This window comes from Epinephelus lanceolatus, chromosome 6 (assembly GCF_041903045.1).
Source record: "Epinephelus lanceolatus isolate andai-2023 chromosome 6, ASM4190304v1, whole genome shotgun sequence".
NCBI classification, from domain to species: Eukaryota; Metazoa; Chordata; class Actinopteri; order Perciformes; family Serranidae; genus Epinephelus; species Epinephelus lanceolatus.
The window spans coordinates 39737724-39758488 of NC_135739.1; the positions used below are offsets into that span (position 1 = coordinate 39737724).

The following is a 20765-nucleotide window of genomic DNA, read 5'->3' on the forward strand; positions in this document are numbered from 1 at the left end:
TTGGCTGGAGCCAAAACACTTTTCAAAGTCACCTCCATTTATATTAACTTGCTCAAAGTCTATTTAATTTCTGTAATTACAGCGCTTTGGTTTTGTCAGCTTTTATGATAATTCTGATAAAAGCTGAACACTTCATTACATCTTATTCTCCACAGTTTTATTCTATCTGCATGAAAAATTAATCTTTTACCTCTTCATGATTGATAATTGTATTTTATTTTATAGACAGAAAGATATATTAAGACACAAGGTGATGGTGGACTACCTGAGATGGCACTTCTGCACACACACACGCACGTGCGCGCACACACACACACACACACACACACTCACACAGGGAGAGAGCCTGACATCAATCAACAAACACAGTGGGACTCTAATCAGATACACGCCATGCAACTCAGTCTTGCCTTCTTTCATCTCAGAGGATGAAAGAATTCAATATCTCCCCGTAAAGAAACAGAGATAAAGATGGAGGTGCTGCTGAGACAAGAGATGGAGCTGGGGCAGAAAGCAAAAAGATGGAAGTAAAGAAAAGTTTAAGGAAGGATGACACACAGAGGCAGTGACAGGCTGAAAGTCAGTGAATGAAAGAGTGAAGTGGGTAAAATCTAGATGGAAGGAGAATCATGAAAAGATAAAAGACAAAAGAGATTTTGACTTGGAGATGGACTGAGTGACGGAAACACAGACAGAAAGACAGATCCACAGGTGGACAGGTGAGTGTCACTGATATAAACAGTTAGGACTTTCTCTTTGCTCCCACCTGTCACGGACATGTCAGAGGGATGAGTCTGACCTTTCTGGAGACTGACACACAAACATTAACAACCCAGGGCCGCAAGGTGTGCTAATGTTTGTTGGGGGGGGCTGGAGCCTATCCTAGCTGTTACTGGGCAAGAGGTAGGGTACAACCTGGACAGGTCGCCAGGCTATCGCAGCATTAACACATAGAGGCAGACAACCATTCACGCTCACATTCACGCCTACGGGCAATTTAGAGTCACCAATTAACCTGCATGTCTTTGGACTGTGGGAGGAAGCCGGAGTACCCGGAGAAAACCCATGGTGACACAGGGAGAACATGCAAACTCCACACAGAAGGGCTCCTACTGTGGTTAAAAATCAGAATAAGCTGATCACTCTGAGGTAAACAACCTTCAACTTTTGGAACACAGCAACATGCACCCCATGTCATGTGACAAGAACCAACCAATCACAGCTGACAGATACCATTCCCTTCTTCAATAATATCAGTCTGTGATAAATATGGAGAAGAAGTTGATCATTCTAGTGCAGGGCTACCCAGAGCTTTACATCTGTCCCACAGATCATACCTTAACGAAGATAATACTATTCAGTTTTAATCAAGCCTCTCAGGGGCATTAATTTAAGTATGTGTTTATTATTGTGGTTGTACAGCAGTTTGCAGTGGTGTTCAAATAGACTGGAGTATACTGAAAGGTATCTCTATTATTCATTTCTTTTTTTGCTCACCTCTTTTACAAACATGAAGGGGGGAAAGAGTATTAAAAACACATTTCAAAATAATGCAGTCCAGTACAACAACACCACTAGGTCAGAAAACCTCAGAGACCTAGGGGAGAATTAAATGTCTGAGTTGCAAGATTGTGCCTTAAAAACTAATAGGATTTTAAAATGACTGACTTGATTTGCCTCTCGAAGTTGAATTCATAACACTGTGCACACCAAAGTAATCGCTCTGATCTGGGAACACAGCAAGCCTTAACAATACTTATTAGACCCAGAGGAGACCAGCATCTGTAAGTGGGCTTTTGTACTTTGTATTCATTGTTACAATGGAGGAACTGAATATTTGTATTTTGTCGAAGCAGCAGTATTTACATTCAGTGTTATTCATATTGCAAATCAGCCAAGCAAGCTTTATGACACAGAATATAAATGTTCTAGCAGTTAGTGGCCACTAAAGGAAGAGCACCTTGATGTTCTTTTCAGGCTTTGCACAGTGTTTGTGTGGGTTATAAGTAAGTGTAAACTTATGACAGAGCTCCTACCTGAGGCTGCGGGAACGTGGTCTCATGGCGGGGGAGCGGCGTCCCTCCTCATCTGTGATGCTCTCGGAGCTGAAGTGTTTGGTAAGGAAGTGCAGCTCATCTGGGGTGGGCTGGAAGGGCAGCTGGTGCAGTTTCTCCTGAGATGAACAGGAGGACTGTGAGAGGAGGAGCACAGAGGGAGCACAGATTACAACCAGCACTGGAGCTACTGCGGGCGGGGGTTAGGCTGGAGCTAGGCTAAGATTTGGGCTAGTCCAGGCCAGGTAAGGAGAGGGAGTTAGTTATGGGAGAACACGGGCTGCAAATTACATTCAGCACTGGAGCTGCTGCAGGTGGGGTTTAGGCTGGAGCTAAGCTAAGACTCGGGCTAATGCAGGCCGGGTGAGGACAGGTAAATTAGGGAGATGGGATGCAGGTTATGTCCAGCACTGGAGCTACTGTGGGATCAGACTAAAGCTCGGTGAGTGTGGGTTTTCCTCCCAGTGCCTTACCCTGTCCCTGAGAATCAGAGCCTTTAGTATGGAGTGGCTCTCCAAAAAACACACAATTGTAAGGCCTTGTGGTCAAATAACTCAAAAGTGATGCCACCTGTGACTTTTATCATTGGAAGCCAGTGGAGTGACAGAAAACACACATACCACAAGGGTGGTCTTGTGTGTTTTGGATCAATTCTAATTAAATGTTACTTGTCTACAGAGATGGAGCTGTGGTCCTTCTTTAAACTTAGACGGTAAGTAAAGCTAACCACATCTGGCTATGGATGTAAAAATATCAGTCCAGAAGCCTGATAAATGTCAAATTACAAAGTGAACTTTAAATTCATTATGTTTCACCTGCAGCCACAGACAGAAGTCAATTTGCTGTGTTTTTGTAGAGCATACAGCTATTTGTCCACAGATCTTAAAACAGAATGCATCCTGTTTTCATATACAACTGCAGCTGCATGTCTGTTTGCTCACTTTCTTATCTTTTCACTGTTTGTCTGACTGGAGACTACAATCTGATCACTGATTTTAAGATCACACCACAAAGAGAGCAAAACATGATAAGTGTGCCTCCAAATGTGTCACCTAATGCGTGCTGATGTGACAAGATGATAAAGTCAGCATTACTCTCAGCCTGATTTTTCTGGCCTACAGGGCTTCTTTGTAACATGAAGGAGCAGCAGGGGGCCCCACGATGATATAATCACAATATTTAAGTCATGAAACAATATTACTAAGATGTAAAATGTTTTGCAATATGCAAAGGAAAACTTTGTCAACATCTGTTTCATTCAATAAGATAAAGGTTTCAATCTTTTCATCCCACTTTCATCCCATTCTCAAACAGCATTTAAAGCTGTATATTTTAAGGTAAACTCCAAAATAGTCCAAAATAAACAGCTATTAAAATGACTCCAAAAGACATTTAAATTTACCTACTTTTAACCTTGACGTCTAATCGTGTTTTAACCTGCAAATGACCAAGTTAATAATTATTCAGAACCGAGGGGAAGCCCTTTTTTATCTAACAAGTCATTTATTTTGCCCTCTGTACATACAGTGTCTGGATCTACATGTTAAAAGCTCTCACAGCCAGCTAACTCAGCTCACTGCCTTTGAAGCGTGCTGAGTCTCATTCCACAGGCGGCAGGCACAGAGAGACCGCACACCGGGGTATTAAGAAGCGAGATGAAGGGACAGCAGAAGGTAAAGGAGAAGGGGAAGGATTAGACCAGAGAGACTGTTGATAAGTCTCTGGGAGCGAAGGAAGGAAAAAGAGGAGAAACAGAAGTACACTTGAGGGCATCAGAGGGGAGGAAGAGTGGAAAGTGGGAGATGGGGGGACTATATCATAGCGGAGGGTGGTGTTGGTGGCTTGCTGCTTTGCAGTACAGTCAGAGAGAGCAGAACACACTTTTTTCTGTTTTTTTATCCATAGATTATTATATACAGTAATACATACATTTATATGCAGAGATGTAGAGTAAAGATATTTACCGAGACAGTGGAGCTGGGAGTGTTGGTGCCATAGCCAGAGGAGGGCAAAGAGGCCAGAGACCAGCGTCTGCCATCCGTCCTGAGGGAGAGACAGAGATGAAGACATCAGCATCCCTTTTTGTATATTTAAACCAATACTCCACAACAACCATATCAAGGAGCTGCGGCACCATTACATACAGCAAAATAAATTGTTTCAGTTACAAGAGGGAATATGCAAACACAAGGATAACATAGAGTCGAAAGTGCAGGCAAAAGCCATGAGAAGGATCCACTGAGACTCTGCAGACATAAGGTAAAGCATGATGGAGTCCAAACCTGACAGCCACTCTGTCTGCTCCTCACCTCCAGCTGGATTTTACACTTTTCAAACACTGTTAGGATTTGTTTCTTATAAGCCAGCTGTTTTTTTTATTGTCAAGAAATCTGTCTCTCAATATTTTCTATTATGTTCTATTGCTCTCAGCTCCAAGTCCATTGATCTCTATTAACGATGTACATCTTTAAAAGCACCTTACAAATATGTTGTTTCACTTTTAAAAAGACTCAGCAATTTCCTAAAACAGCCGTTCACTGTAGTTTTTATCAACAGCTGTAAATAGTGTATTTGTTGGGGACTATTTTCAGTGGCGGACTGATTCACATTTGGGGCTCTAGTGAGTTATTACGTGTTAACAGATACATTCATTGTATTTTTTGGCCTTTTCATGAGATTCATTGACAATAAGAAAAACATGGATTATCACCAGCCTTATCCTTCAAGGAACAACCATAATATAATGCCGGATTTCTCGCCATTTTGTGACCAACCTATCCTACTCTTTCTGGGCTCAAAGATTTAAGTGATCAGAGAGTTTCTGTTTTTGGGGAAGGCTCAGTAAGTGTTACGGCAGTTGGAGATGTTGTTCCTCCTTTATATCTAATTCATATACAATGTTAGGCTTAAGAAGAGGAGACCCTGCAGGGTACTTGTTGATGTCATTCAGAATGTGTGTGCTCAGCCATGCAGGACAGAGGGCAGGAAGGTGGCAGCAGAAGGAGGGAGGAAAAAGGGCTAAGGTCAAAACTGAGAGGTTACCTGTCAGCCCTGTGTCCATGACTGTGAGGGAGACAAGACAGTGGTTTTCTTTTTATAGCTGTATGCAGCTGTCACTGACACACACTCACACATTCTCCAAGCTTGGCCCAACCCCAGAGTTTATCATTTTAAACAGTTAAGAACAATTGACAAGCAGCAAAATTACTAATTTAGCTGAAATGATCAAAACCCACAATCCAACTTAATGCCTGCTAAAGACTTCAGTGGAAGGGGCTGATTATGTTCATAAAGGGAGAGTTCTGATTTTTTAAAGTGGGGTCGTTTGAGGTACGTATCCATAGTAAGTGTGTCACTTACAGTGGATGTTAGTCGGCACATCCCCAGTTTGGAGAAGCAGGCTGGAGTAACAGCAGGGAAGCTAATGAACTGCTGTGGATGGGGTCAGCAGCAAATGTTTTTTAGCCATCTAAAAAAAGCCCCAACTAAAAAAATCATTATCACTTTAAATGTACGCTATGTTGAGAGCATTTTCACCGCATTACCTTTCAATCAGACGGCCAGGTCCAATGGAAAAGCTGTTAACGGCCTCACTTACCCATCTCCTCGTCAAAGCTATGAGACTCCAATATCAAAAACAGTAAGGTCAATTTTCTGAACATGGGAGCTGCTGGTCTACCACTGCTTCGATCAGTTAGTTCGTTTGTGGTATTGTGTGACTTGAGTGAATCCAAATTAACCTTTTTAAATGACAAAGTTACACAGCAACACAAACTGACTGATTAAGGCAGCGGCAGACCAGGACTGTTTTTCTCAGTGGAATCTGGCTTTTAAGAGAGCAATATAACATCCTCATTTTCCTGCTGAAAATCACTGTTCAACATTAAGGTAAAGCAGTAAAAAACATTATAAATATAGCATGCACCTAAACTGATACTGAGTTTTTTAGGTGGGACTTTTTTTAGGTGGCTGGAATACGTTTTGTTGCTGGCCCCACTCCACAACAGTAGATGGCTTAGCTTTCATGTCGGACTCCTGCCTGCTTCTCCAACCTAGGGGCGTGCCAACTGACAGAGTACCCATACAACCCCACTTCAGAAAATCAGAACTATCCCTCTAACATATCTTATCATTATAATAATTTCATATATAATATAAGAATATAACTTTTAACATAACATGTATAATACATAACTATTATATTATCATAGATGACAGAGAAATCACACAAGTAAAGACAGAAAAAAAATGTACCTATTCATTTGTGGGGGGGGGAAAAAATCACTTTTTTTTCTAGTTTAACTAATTGCTGTCACATATTATTTCTTCCTGTTTCTTATTCTTTTTGGAATAATATGAAGCCCCCAAAATCAAGATTTTTTTTTCATCATTTGTAATAAATAAATAAAAATCAGGACTTGGGAACTGTGTGTAATATTATTGCAGGGGTCACTTTTATTCAATTCCAGCAGTTATTAGACACAGTTATTTTTCAGACATGTCCTTTATCATAAGGATCAAAAGCCAAACCAAAAATAATGCTTTTAAGGTGAGCAAAACCCTTACAATAACGTACTTATTGTTGTACTATTGACTCTTGCAGACTAATCAAACATTTTTCTTATCTCACTTTAAAAGTTTGACGTGAATTTGGTAACATAAGAGGAAAAAAACGACAAGGTTTTTGTACAACCAGCCATGGACCCTCAAATCAATGACCTGTACCAACCTCCACCACATGGTGTCACTGTTGTCACAGCGTGTGCAGCACTGGGGTCAGCAGTCGGACAGAGAGGGATTTTCAATTCAAATCAACACTAACGCTCTTTTTGGCTGCTGCACTGCTGCTCGACTGCCATACAGTGTTTGATGATGTTGTCATGGAAATAACCCGAGGGGTTCAGTACATCAGGAAAGGTGTGTTACCATGGAAACATCATCATCTTAATGAAGATTTAAGAGGCAAGCTTTACCAAACTTTTACACAACATCTTTTATCTTGGATTTAAAAAAAAAAAATCACACAAGTGCCTGAACATGCATGCATCCATCTGTCACAGGAACATGCATAACACACAGACACAGACAGACAGACACACGCACATACACACACACACACACAGACACACACACACACAGACAGACACACACACACACACACACACACACACACACACACACACACACACACTTACTCCCTCCTTCCCTCTCAGTAATTACTATCTGTGCTGAGAGCCCAGACAGATAAGGGGTTTATTAATCCTGGTTTGAGTGACAGTCTCCGAGTGATCATCTGCCTCCTCATCAGCTCACACACTATCATCAGCAGCAGCTCGGCTCTCAAGGCGCCGAGGCCACTGAGCTGTTTCACAGCCTTGAAAAGATATCGACATTAAAAGCTGAAGTACAGCTTATCCATTCTTCAATTTCTTCACTTCCTGTCTGATTATGGTGCTTAATTTTGACTGTATTTCCAACAAAAGACTATGAATTGTACTGTTAAACATGTTAAACAGTGCAGTAACCTGCTGCCTGTGGTGTAAAAACAATTGTAGGAATACTGAGCTCGAGAAAATTGAGAGAAAAGACTAAAAAGCTGCTGATTGTGCTCATTCCAATTTACCTGACCTACCCTACAAGGTGCACTGATTTTGTTCTCCAGGTATGACCCTCAAACACACCTGCGCATCTGAGTGTGTGTGTTTCTGTGCGTCTCACCTGCGTGCAGGAACAAAGGAGAAGTGTGCAGCTGTGTTCGGGGAGAAGTTGCGAGGGCTGTCCAGTGGACTGGTACCTGAGAAACAATAACAGAAGAGGAAAAGGAAAGAGAAGGAAGACAAGAAATAATATTAGGTAAGCACACTGACCAGGGACGGCGATGAAAAGTTGTCATCTCTGTATCTATTATATTATTATATAACAGATAAAAGCTAACAGCATGTGAACCAACAGTTGTTACAGGTTTGTTACAAGTATCAGACAATTTAATGTAATGCTTTTTAAGACCGTTTTTAAATATTTTCTTACCAAAATTGAGAGTGATTTTTGGACAAATCATCTTTTTCTTATTCATTCAAATTATCTTTTTCTTATAAGCGTTGCAGTAAGCAGTGGTCCTGTGCAGAGGTTGGTTTTATGTTGGAACATGTCTATTAGAGTGAGTAAAGTCAATCTAATTTGCTAACAGGTAAGTGCAAGTAGAAAGTAGAAAGACAATATTAGGCTCTGTGGTAAGGGTTAGTCTAAAGATTTGTAACATCAGAAATGTGGACTTTCACACAGAGGAGCCTGACTTATTTTGACACTGAATTGGTTTAAAGATGGATAAATGAAATTAGACAAGGTGCTTGAGGCAGTTAAGAACTCACAAATTCAAGTTTAAGACTATGTAAAGACTTTAAGGGCTTATATATTTCTAAAATGGAATTTAAGGCCTTTTAAGACGTCTCAAGGACCTGCAGGCACCCTCTTTTTTAGGGCTCAGGGATCAGTGTTTCCGGAAGTCAAAGTATTTTTTTATTTTCTTCATAGACATTGTGTTGTGGCAGATTGTTATGGACGTGAAACACTTGAATCATCCATAGGCCTACAAAAGCTTTTTAAAAAAATTCCTGGTTCTTTGATGAAAGGTAAAGGCACTAACCTGTGGACATATTGGACTGGTGCATTTCAGTATGAAAAATCCAATCATAAGGCTTAAAACTCTGTTTCACTGCTCCACTAACGGTGACCTGAAGCTTACAAAACTAAACTTTGTAGAAGCCTGATAAAACATTGAACAGTTAACTGTAAATCAGTTCACTGTTAGACTCTGGGGAAATAACCTAGGGAATAACTCAGACCCAAAACAATGGCTGTAACACATACTTATAGAATTGTTAAATTCTCTAGGGGAATTCCAGCCCATCCTCAATCCCAGAGGCACCCTTTGTGGTGGTATGATACGCTCCAGGCGCGTCAGCTTTAGAGGCAGCAGGCAACAACCCAACGTGTCAAATACTGGTGCTTTGTCAGTGGATGTCAGCGTCAGACACAGATAGACAGAGGTTTCCTTCGTGGTGGTATGATCTGCACCAGGGAGTGGCAGTTTGTAACGGCGCTGGCAACTACTGTAACATAAAGGGCAAGACAGTCCATATAGGGCAGGTGGGAGAGGAAGTGGATGGGTCCAACAAAGTCCAAACTTTCACCCAGGAGCCCACAAGAGCCCACTGTTCATTACCCATGTCAATTTTAAGCCAAACCCTGATGTTTTTTTCAAAACTAACCACATGTTTTTGATGCCTAAACTTAAGGAAATAAACCTAAAAACTACGTGTTTAACTTAATTTATTTGAATAAGACTGGATGCATGTAACAAGCAGAAACTGTCCATTTCCTTTTAAAACAAAAGTGTATTTTGAAAAGATGCCATGTATGTAACATAAAGTGTAAAATGCTTATAATAATAAAATTTGAGAAGTTGGAATGAGAACATGATAGAGATTAATGTGTTTCCATGTTGCAGAAAAGTTAGGAGGTTAACTATGTGAAGAAAAGTCTAAAATGAGATGGGATATGATGTTCCTATGGTGTTTACATGCTCAAACACCTAAACGGATATGTCAAAAACCTGATCATCAAAGGGCTATTCATATCCACGTAAGCACACGCAGTGGGAAGAAAACACCTCCAAAAGAATTCAGAATTTAAAGCTTATAAACAATTCAACTAAAAGAAGAAAACCTGACAAATGAGAAAATAATGGGCTTCTGTATGAAAGCAGATTGCAGGTGTAAAGTGTTCTGCTTGTTTCTATATCGTTCCTCCATTTCCATTTTCTTCTGGCCCTCAACAAGACAAGAGCTGAATGAGTCTACTTAGATTTGACAGTTTGGTTTAGTTGTTGTTATATTTCAGTTGTGGTTAAAACTTCTGTGTTGATTGAAAATGATGTTGGCAAGACAGACATGTGTGTTACTATTGACTGGTTAAAGCACAAAACTTCCCAGTTCCCTTACAAAGAGACAAACGTGAACTCAATGTCACACTGAATAATTTAATGAGAACAAAACAGAAATTCAGTCTGATGCTTTGGCTACACAAACATCTGTCTTTGTGTTCTGAAAGGACACATCCAAACACTGAACATAAAACATCTGCAGCACAGACTGAACAATCTGCTGTGAAACTGACACCCAGGAAACAGATGATCCTCTTTTGAATAAACCTGAGATTATTTAATAAGCAAACTGACACATCAATACATAAAGACACAGCCTGATGGATACCAATATTCAAGGCCAGGGAAACACAGCGCGTCTGAGTGTTGGTGTGTAACTAATAATTCAGATGAGAGACAGCAAAGGCGGAGGACGAGAGATTAAGTAGTCGGACATTTCCGCATCAATTATGCATTTTCCTCAGCAGCACGTCTGGACAGAGGAGAAACTCAAATATTAATGCGAGCATTTGCTTTCTGTCAGACGGGGATCTCTGTCTCGGTCTGTAGCTGCAGAACATGTATGCACATACTCAAGTGAACACGTGTGTTATCAGTCAAACAGAGGCTTGTTATTGTCCATCGCACTCGTCTGAAATGTCTCATACATGATCTTGTGTGCTGTGTGGATGTAGAAGTTACAATTTAACGACACAGAGGCCTCAGCGGGGCTGTTATCAGGCACAGTCACTACACTGTCACACTTCATGGCTCCAACTGTGTGTATGTGCATACATGTGTGTGTGGACCATTAGTCAATGTAAGACTCATTCACAGACAGACGAATCCATCTCTCTTTGTAAAGACCAATCACCCCCAGCAGTGAAGTGTAAACTGTGTGTTTGTGTGTGTGTGTTTATAGGGCGGTCGGGGTCTCTCAGATATATTTACATGATAATGTGTTGGTGCTCACAGGTGTGTGACATGAGCTCAATGTTAACAAGGCTTCCTTTGAAACCTTCACCCTGGTGAAAATAGTCTTTAGTTATTGCATCCTCAATTTTAAGACTGTAGCCTATAGTGCAGAACACATAATTTGACTTGTCCAAGATGTTACAACAGCTTTAAAACTGATTCGATTTAAACCAAAAATAAGATGCGCTTTTAGTTAGAGGACAAGATGGAAGATGAATCGGCCTTCTCCATACACGTGTCGGCTTGGCTTGACTTGGTAAACCCCAAAGCGTCACCCCAATGAAGGCCACCTGCTAGAAAGTGTGTCTCTAACTGATGATGTGCTCGTCAATATCATGCATAACCACGTTCCAATGAAAAGGCCTTAGAAGAGTATCCAATTGGGGAGGAAAGAGAAGGGAGAAGTTAGATTGATTGGATACTATATTGTGGCAGATGCGTCAGCACTCTGGCACACCTAGCCTGGCATGTATGTCAGCTGATAATTAAGAAGATACCACAAAGAAATGTACAGATTTACATACTATAGTATATGCCATAAGGGATCACAGACAAATGATGGAATGGAATGATGCTTGCCTCGTTACAACTCGTCTACGAGCAGTTGTGTTCTTTGTGCACCTCCAAATCTACATGACATAAGTTCTCAGTAGCTCCTTTTACACTGACTGTTCAGGGTGGGAATATACTACTGCCATGCCACCTTGCAGTTTTGTATAAAAGGTAGGATCATGAAATGAGGGGACAGAATTGCCTTCCCCTTTAAGCCAGCAGTAGAGGTAGTAACAGCACTGAAATGGCGTCCGTATAAAGGGGACAGCTGACAGGGTGGGGATTAAATTCAGCGACCTAAGATACACTGCAATTTTCTAGTACCTGTTGACATGTTATGTTACGGACAAGCTGATAAACTAGTGGTTTAGGGTTGATCTATTTGCTGTTACTCGTTTTGGACAGAGAATGCAGAGCTATCTGCTCTGAGACGACAGGCTGTTACCCATCTGTTCATTTGTACGGTGCTCAGGTGTCTTTTTTTGTCCCACTGACCTACAAGCAGTAACTGGTCACACCTGTCATACAGAACCTCCATCCAAGTCACAGAGGTCACTCATTCCAGCACTGAGCTGATGCTAGAAACACCACTATGTCTCATTTGTACCACACAGCACATTTATGTGATGTCCACAGGGGTCCAGCTTAACTTTCAGCATATATTGACATTCTCTGACTGGTAACACAGAAAAATCAAATCACTTTTAAAATCTATCTGAATAATACTTTCCACTGCATGTCAAGAAAAGAAATCACTGCATGGATCATATTTTGAAACTGAAATGAAATGCAAATTGGAGCTGAGAGTACCTGGTAGGCGGTCTCGTCACTACAGGTATAGAAGCTGCTTTGCTATCACATAAAAATGTGTTTTAGAAGGTTCATGTGCTGCAAACTGCAGTGACAGTGACCTACTTTAGCAAAGACCAAGAAATATAGCAGTGTTTGAGATACATGCAAATGTATTATCTGCTTTGTGCCTCTTCAGTCTCGCTGCCTCTCCAGGGAGAGTGTGGTTGGGATAACAAAATACAGCTATAATTGGGGAGGGGGCGAAAAGAAAGGAGAAAAAAAAAGTATTTCCTTAGGAGTGTGTGACAAGAATAAGAGAAAAGCTTGAATCCCTGCTGTCTTTCTTTCTGTCCTTCATTACAATTACAAAGACGAGCGCAGGATTGTTTGACGGAATTCATCGGAAGTCAGAGCACACACAGCTGCCAATCATCAGCTGGCCTTTACCAAATAACAGTTCTCTGTCAGCCAGGAGGGAAGAGGAAAGTTCAGGGTGGGTGGAGAGGAAGAAAAGGAGAAGATGTAGATGTCGAAAAAGAGAGAATGAGAAGGAAGGGCAGAAAATGAAGGTGGACGTTATGGAGATGACACGAACTAGAGCGAAAAAAGCTGACAGAGGGAGAGGAAACGAGGGATTTATGCAGACTTTTAACATTTAATAAAAGTCATTTTTGAAGAGGATTGGTCCTCATCAACCCCTCAGGATATTAGACTTTGAGGAATTTCCTTTTGATTAGCGGTAAATGGCTGGATGATTGAAACCATGATGAAATTCACGATTAGGGCCAGAGTGAGACATTTAGAGGAAAAGAAGAAAAAAAAGCAATCATCTTTGTATAAAGATGGTCTGTGGGCAAGAGGGGAAAGGTTTAATGGCCTCCAGTGGTGCATATTAATTAGTAAAGTACCAGCCAACAGTGAGACGTCACGGCCTGAGTTTAGATTAGATAAAGGTTTCTGTTAATGTGTACATTTCTGTGGAGGTATTATCAAACTTAGCATAAGGCTGAGACCCCATTGAAGCTTGATTCAAATATGTAATCCTGAACAGAACAAACACGGACACAGTATTTTACTGTGCAGTTACTGAAGCAACAGGAGAGAAAATGAAAAACAGCAACATTAATTAGTGATATTTAATTAGCGGTATTTATTTCCTCTGCAGGGTCCGGGACACAAAAAGACAAGACTGTGAGGTGGACTGCGAGATTGGTGGCAGTGTTTCCATGGCAACACAGCAGCCACAGCAGTCTGGTGGCAGGAAGGAGAAAAAACAGAGGAAGAGATGGAAGGATGGAGCCAAAGGACAGAATATTATGGATGCTATCTCACACTGTGACCTCCAAACCACCGGCCACGGCCACCACCACACAGACCAGCTCACTCTCAAACACGTTTTTTTCATCTCTGAGGTTGCAACTAAGGGCTGATTTTATCATTGATTAAATCATTTAATTTCTAATTTAGTCTGGAAAATGTCAGAAATAATGACAAAAGCACATCACATGCTCACTGAGGCCACACTAATGTCTTTAAGTCTTTAGTTTTATTGGAGTTAGGGGTACATGGTATGGAGAAAATCGAATATTACAATATTTAGACAACAGTCTGGTAAGTTCATGAAATTGCATCACTTTACTGTAATGCAACTTTTATAACCAGGACAAGACAACACTTATGATATTATAATATCCAAAATCTAAGACCATATCTATGTCATATATATATAAATATGTGTATATATGTATATATATATATATATATATATATATATATATATATATATATATATACACACACACACACACACATATATATATACATATACATCATATTATATGATAAATAGGATATATCGTATATATATATCATATCACATTTAATATAATATAATATAATATAATATAATATAATATAATACATTGCCAAACGCTAACTCCTATATTACTGCTGAGATTAAACTTTGAATTCAGAAAATCTTTACGTGTGAAAGAGATGATGATGAAGTTTTTTTACTACTTCCATTTACCTACCTCTTAAAGTCTGTTATTAGCTTCAAATATAGATTTTTTCGTAGATTGGTTCAGTTCCATTCTCTGAATGGAATCCAACCAGGGACATTGTTGTTGGGTGGTATGCACCCCAATCATTCAGCTATCAGGAGCGGGTTGCACCAACTGGTCTTTCCTAAGCCTGGTCCTCACTGCAAAGTCGGTCTTTGCTAAGACCAGTCTTTAAAGGGGACTTAACATCAGTTGCACCAACTAGACTTATACCTTGTCGTAACTAAGCCCAATCTTAGCCATGCGTCTTCATGTAAATGCCCAACAACTATGGCTATTGCTAAGCAGCACATGTGCTGCTAGGATGCATTGTTAACATTCTCCCACTGATTTGCTAATGAGTAACTCATCAATTATCATTTGTGCAACATTAATATGGATGATCAGCGAAAAAAAGAAAAGTAATTTCATGGACATTGCGATACAAGAACTAACAGAACTGTACAGGAGAGGTGTGTCTCTGTTTGATGAACAGCAGCTGGTGGAGCTCTACAGGTAATGTGAAATTTAGAAAAAGTAAACAAACTTGGCAACAGCTTGCAACTCATGGACGGTGTGTTGTTTGTAGTGGTATTTAAGAGTAAGGACCACACTGGCATCTGAACGGACCATAGTGACATTTGCCAGTAAGTCCGTATGCTGCTGCTTGACCAGCTTACTAGCTAACTATTTTGCCTGATAACTGACATTAGTAGTGCACTCATCACCAGCAAGTGTTTGTTTGGTCACTCCTTCAACAAACTGAGGTGAAGGACAAGATGCATGTTCACATTTGTAAGTTAGCTTGATAAGAAGAAGACTTTAGCAGGAAAGCCAGCGTGGGTTATTGTTAACGTGGGGTTGTTTGTGGCTATCATGTCTGTGTATCAGGCTGCTGATTTATATAAACAGTTGAGATTTTGACTTTAAATCTGCTCCTGACTAGGTCTAAGATTTATGTCAGGCCATTACTAATTATCAATTTAACTCAAATTTTGCTGAGCTCAAAACATTTACTCAGAGTTCATAGGGGTCAAGAGTCAATGTTTAGAATATGATATATATTTTTTTTTTACACAAGCATCAGAACCAATAAAAAACATTTAAAACTATTTACAAGTCTCAGTGGGACACAACCACACTCGATTTTGCATGGATTTCTACAAGAAGCAGGGAGGAGTTACGACTAAATGTTATCACTTACTTTACTTGTAGGGAAGAGGAGTTGCTGATGTTTTGATTGACACAAAGTTACATCAACTGGTCTACATGAAAGTGTCACCTTAACAATGGGCGGACTTGTTAGTGGCTTTGGTGCAAATGATACACATTTTTTAAAGCTTAATATTTATGTTTTTTTTTTATTCTGAAGAGGTCAGAAGTTGTTGGAGAAAAAGGCATTTCAACAAGCCCACTTATCCAAACAAAGTGTGTGTGTGTGTGTGTGTGTGTGTGTGTGTGTTTAGGCGCTGTGACAGGTTGGCAAGTTCCATTATTTCATGAGCAGGAAATGAGATGTGTGCAACTGTCTGTCAGCTGAGCACAAACACACACTGTTAATGAGGAGCTCTCTCCCTCCCTCAGTCAGATATAATTGTCGATATTTTACCATCTTTCCATTTTCATGTCCGTCCTGCCATCTTTTTTTCCTCCCATTCAGTCACTGTCACCAATCCATTTTTATTCAGTCCCTCCAATCTATATTTCGACTCTGTTGCTCGCCCCCCTTCAGTCACCATCAATCACTATCACTGTTGTTTATCTCTTTTCCACCTCTCCCTCTCTCTTTACATTTTAAGGGGGGAGGCGATGAGTGGGTGGGTTTTGGTGGTGGATTTGGGGGTTTTGTGTGCTTGTCTTACATGCTGTCAAATGTGTTTGACAAAAATCCTGTCAGCGCTCATTTCATCTGTCACCGCACACACACACACACACACACACACACACACACTTTTTCAATTATATTCGTGAGTGTGAAGCCTGTGAGAGAGCCTGCTGCTTTACCTCTGAGGCATTTCAGGAGTCATAAGTTCTTTTTTTAATCAATGAATTGATGTTTTTTCTTTCTTTTATTAAAATAATCTGTAAAATGTAGAAACACTGAAAAATTCCAATTAAAATGTCATGGAACTCAAGGTAACACCTTCAAAAGCTTGTTTTGTAAGACCTAGGTTTCAAAAATATTTAGATTACAATGATGTAAAGCAGAAAGAAGCAGCAAATCCTCACAAGGCTACAAACAAGACCGTGTTTTACACTTCTTGCTTGATAAGTGACCATAACTTTCCAATACGGGTGCTGATTTTGGTAGGTCATAGTGCCACACACTTGTTAAAATCAACAAGCATTTTTGATCATGATCTATCAAATTTAGTCTTTAGAGGATCGTGTCCATGATATGTATAGAGCGGTACATTTGACAATTGCAAAATAAACTCATCAGTGCTCCCACATCTATCTGTGATAAGCTAAAAATTGGCCAGGCTATGGCAATATATCAATCAAGCTCCAAGTATCAATTTGTTCCGAGCTAAATTTATATGATCTGTTTATACCCACGTGCCCCTATCAATCAATTCAACAGCAGCCCATGTTGATGGTTTTATGACATTCTGCATTTACAGGGAAACAGCATGTGTCAACAGCTGGATGAAGAAGGTCTCTGGTGGCAGAGCTGGAGGTCATTCTCCTCTGTAGCATCGCAACGTATAAAACACTCAATTTGCACAAATATATCAACTGATTTATGTCATTTTTAAAAATTAGGATGATCTGTGATCCACAGCCTACAGTGTGTCAGCCTGCACATTAATCTATGTAATCAAATATGTTACTGCGCTGTGCTCAGCGTGCAGTCGGAGCTGTTAATTGAGCTTTGTTGTAGTGTGATAGTAAGCAACACGACTCCATGTAACTCACCTCACCTGCTGTTACTACACACACCTTTCAGTAGATGAAGAGCAAATGAACATCACTCCAGAAACAGGTGATACTACAGCCTTGTTTCCACCAAGCAGGCTGGTACACATCGTTTCTGTTTAATAGTGAAACCTACCATACCGTCCCCATTTTTTGTTAGCCTCCTGTTGGGGTACCTAGCACTGACTGCTGATAACTTTTAAAGTGGAACGTTGTCTTCCATGTTTACACAATGCATGAGTTGACGACGTGAATCAATCAACACACCTCAAATTTCAATGTGACAACTCTGACCATTCCATTTGTTTTTAGTGTCTCTCTTAGATAACATACACTTTTAGTAATGTGTAGACCCAGCATTTCAAACATATGTATGAATTCCTTTTAGGATTATGTTAACTGCATATATCCCGATCCTGTTCTTGTTTGTTCTGGAATGTCAGCTTGCAACCTCGTTACATGCAGTAAGATGGTGAGGTCTGTCTGTCCCGCAAAACATCTTGACAACTGCTGGGCAGATTGCTATAAACATCATGGGTATTCACAGTCCCCAGAGGATCAATCATTCTTTAGTCTGGTGCTGCTAGGCCCATTTGTTAAATTAGTTTGGGCTGCTAAACTTTTATTTTTAAATCACAGTCAAAGTTGCCCGAAAAATATTCCATGAGTGTTCAAACTGCTGGTAAGGATGCTGTTGGTACCAAGGTAATACTTACACTTTAAAGAAACACAAATGTTATTGTTTCAACTGTCAGAGGAAGTACAGGTGCGTTATGTGTGTGTGTTTGTTACCTGTGTGTCCGTGCAGAGGTGAGTGTGGTCGCGGCAGGGTGGGGGAGGTGCTGGATGTCACAATCAGGCTCTTCCTGTTGCTCGTCCGACAGCTGAGGGCAAAAACCAAACTCAGTTCAGTGAATTCATCTTAGCTGAGATTTCAAATAAACACAGATAACTGTAATCAGCATTAAATCTGTACCAGGTACAATTCCAAGGAGCTTTGCAATGAACCACACACAGATAACCAATCCTTCATTTTGTGCAGCCGGCTGCTCTGAAAATTACAAAGCCTTCTTTTGACATTTCCCCCCACTGAGCTGTAAACAGTCACTGTCACTTGTCGGACACATTAAGAAAACACACTTTCACCTCACACACTGTCCTGAATGTAAAAGTCAGTCATTCGTACTGTTTCCAAAAATGACCAAACAGCCCCCGCAGCTGTGCATCAGTAACAGCAGGTGGCCACTCTGGCCATCAGACACACATCTGATGAACACATCAGACAGCTTGTGTGTGTGTGTGTGTGTGTGTGTGTATGTGTAGCTTTCATACATGCACCGCTGCTGAACTCACACATGTCACAGTTTCACTGAGGCGAGAGCTGTCCTTCACACCAGAGGACAGCGAGGACACACAGAGACATCAGATAGTCATAATCACAGCTGCAATCATGCAACACACAGCAACAGTCACAACTGCTTGTTTTAGCTCACCTTGAGAAAGTCAAAGGATTTTCTTTTGTCTACATTTGTTCTGTAAAAAAGTCGTAGTACCAGGACAAATATGTGGGGCTGTAACCTTCTGGTCGGTTGGTCAGTATGTTTTTCAATATGCTCTTGTCCACCCAAATTCATATTGGTTGGACAATCACTGGTGTTACTTTCATAAAAGTGTCGACCAAACCTTTCTTTTTTTGCTGAATACACCAGGTGCTCCACTGAAAACACTCAGCTGGGAATGCTAGAGTGCTTTGGAGGTACAGTGTTCTTTCAGCTGAGAGGCTTTGGTTGCAGCTGGTTGCAATGATACAGAATATCTGTAAAGTAAAAATGTCAGCACAAGGTAAAGTACTTGCTCTGGATGAAGGGAAAGCTGAAGCGCATAAGGAGAGAGGACAGACCTGCTGGTCTATGTGACCAGCAGTACTCATTTCTCCTCCACTCTTGTTGTTGTTCTGCACTTGTACATGTAGGTTGTTACAGTTGGTCTTTGTGGTATTTGTCCTGTAAGACCATTACTGTGACTGGACAGCTATGTAAAATTGACAGTGCCGAGCACAGTGATTTACCCAAAGTTGAACCATAGACCGTACAAATAATGGACATAGCAACCATCATGTCACCCAATGATTTTTGACTCCTGTTATGAAGCCTTGAGATCGGCATTTCGGCAACTGCCATCTTAGTTTGTGGAGCCAGAACTGACCATATTTGGACAGGAGGCTATTAACATGTTTATTTCTGCTGGATAGATGGGCATTTTAACATGGGGGTCAATAGGGACAGACTGGCATAATGAACCAACCTGAGATGGTCATTCAAAGAACTGCAGGTTTTGCCACTTTTGCATCGCCTACATTTTTTAACTCTCTAGGTTGCTGCTTGAGTTAAACATTTTTCAGCACTCTGTGACCAGAGAAAAAAAAACACAAATGTGCAGCACTTAGCACAGAATAGATGTGTAGCACCTTGTCACAATGTCACATGCTGGCTATTGTAGCATATTGTAAATATACAGCGCTGCAGAAAATTTTAAAAATACACTGGAAGAAAACTCTTTGGTGGGCACACTACACTACCAGGTAGAATGCACTCAGTGCACTGTGACCAATTTAACATGCAGATTTTTTTTCCACATCCACCAATGGATGGACTGAAGAATAGGCAAAAACTGAGTCAAACTAAATTATCTGTTTGACCACAGCCCTAAAATTAAACTAAATATTCTGCAACCTAGCCTTGCAGAGAAACAAAAATAATACAGAGGAGATGAGGCACTTCATCACTTTTGAACAGAATGATCTGGACACTGTGTACAGAAGCCCTGACTGCACGATTACTGTAATTTGTCACTGATCTTCAAGTGTAGACAACAACAGCAATTCAGTGGTCCTTGAAAAAAAAATGCACTTTTTATAATAACAGAATATTCACAGAAAATACTGTCAGCTTTCTATTGTAGGATAAGAATTTTAAAAGACAATACCATGGCAACAACATAATTATAGATATTTTTATAATTTTATTTGGGCAAACTTTGATCTTATATTTCCCTAAGGTTTTTTATGCACCCATACACTTGTTTTAATGTTCTGTATGATGTTTTGTTGATTTTTATGGCTTGATCAAGACAAAAACTAAATTTCATTTCAGCTGAAATAATAAAAGCCATTATATGTTTAAACTTGACATGGGGGTTTTGTTTTCTGTGATAAGTGCTTGTTGAAAAAACCACTCCCCTTCTGTTCCACTGCAGTGTTACATTAGAAAATGTCGACCCAGACTCCATCACTAATAGCTGAACAGTCATTATGAGGTTGATCCTGCAGTGAAATGGTTCGACTTCAGCTCCCCTCTGGGCTGAGATGACTGTGTGTTTGTTGTGTATATACGTGTGCGTGGGTGTGCACTGAGCACACACTGCTGTGCAAAAAAGATGCTTGCCGAGAAAAAATGCAATCTGCTTTAAAGCTGTGACATGCGTCCCCTGACAGAAGGGAAAAGGAGGAAA

At 40.4% G+C, this 20765-nt stretch overlaps 1 protein-coding gene across 10 annotated transcripts in view; it reads right to left on the reverse strand.

Moving 5' to 3' along the window:
• Positions 1-20765, reverse strand: part of mast2 (microtubule associated serine/threonine kinase 2) — a 223635-nt gene that overhangs the window by 33463 nt on the left and 169407 nt on the right. For 6 of the 10 annotated variants that reach the window (XM_033621676.2, XM_033621677.2, XM_033621682.2 and 3 more), the window contains 5 exons: positions 18048-18139; positions 7773-7848; positions 5097-5117; positions 4019-4097; positions 2037-2191 (listed from right to left, as the gene is read on the reverse strand). In XM_033621676.2, the coding sequence (XP_033477567.1) occupies positions 2037-2191; positions 4019-4097; positions 5097-5117; positions 7773-7848; positions 18048-18139 (423 nt within the window). The remainder of the gene's footprint in view (positions 1-2036; positions 2192-4018; positions 4098-5096; positions 5118-7772; positions 7849-18047; positions 18140-20765) is intronic. The other 4 variants (XM_033621679.2, XM_078169048.1, XM_033621678.2 and 1 more) reach the window with 3 other exon arrangements.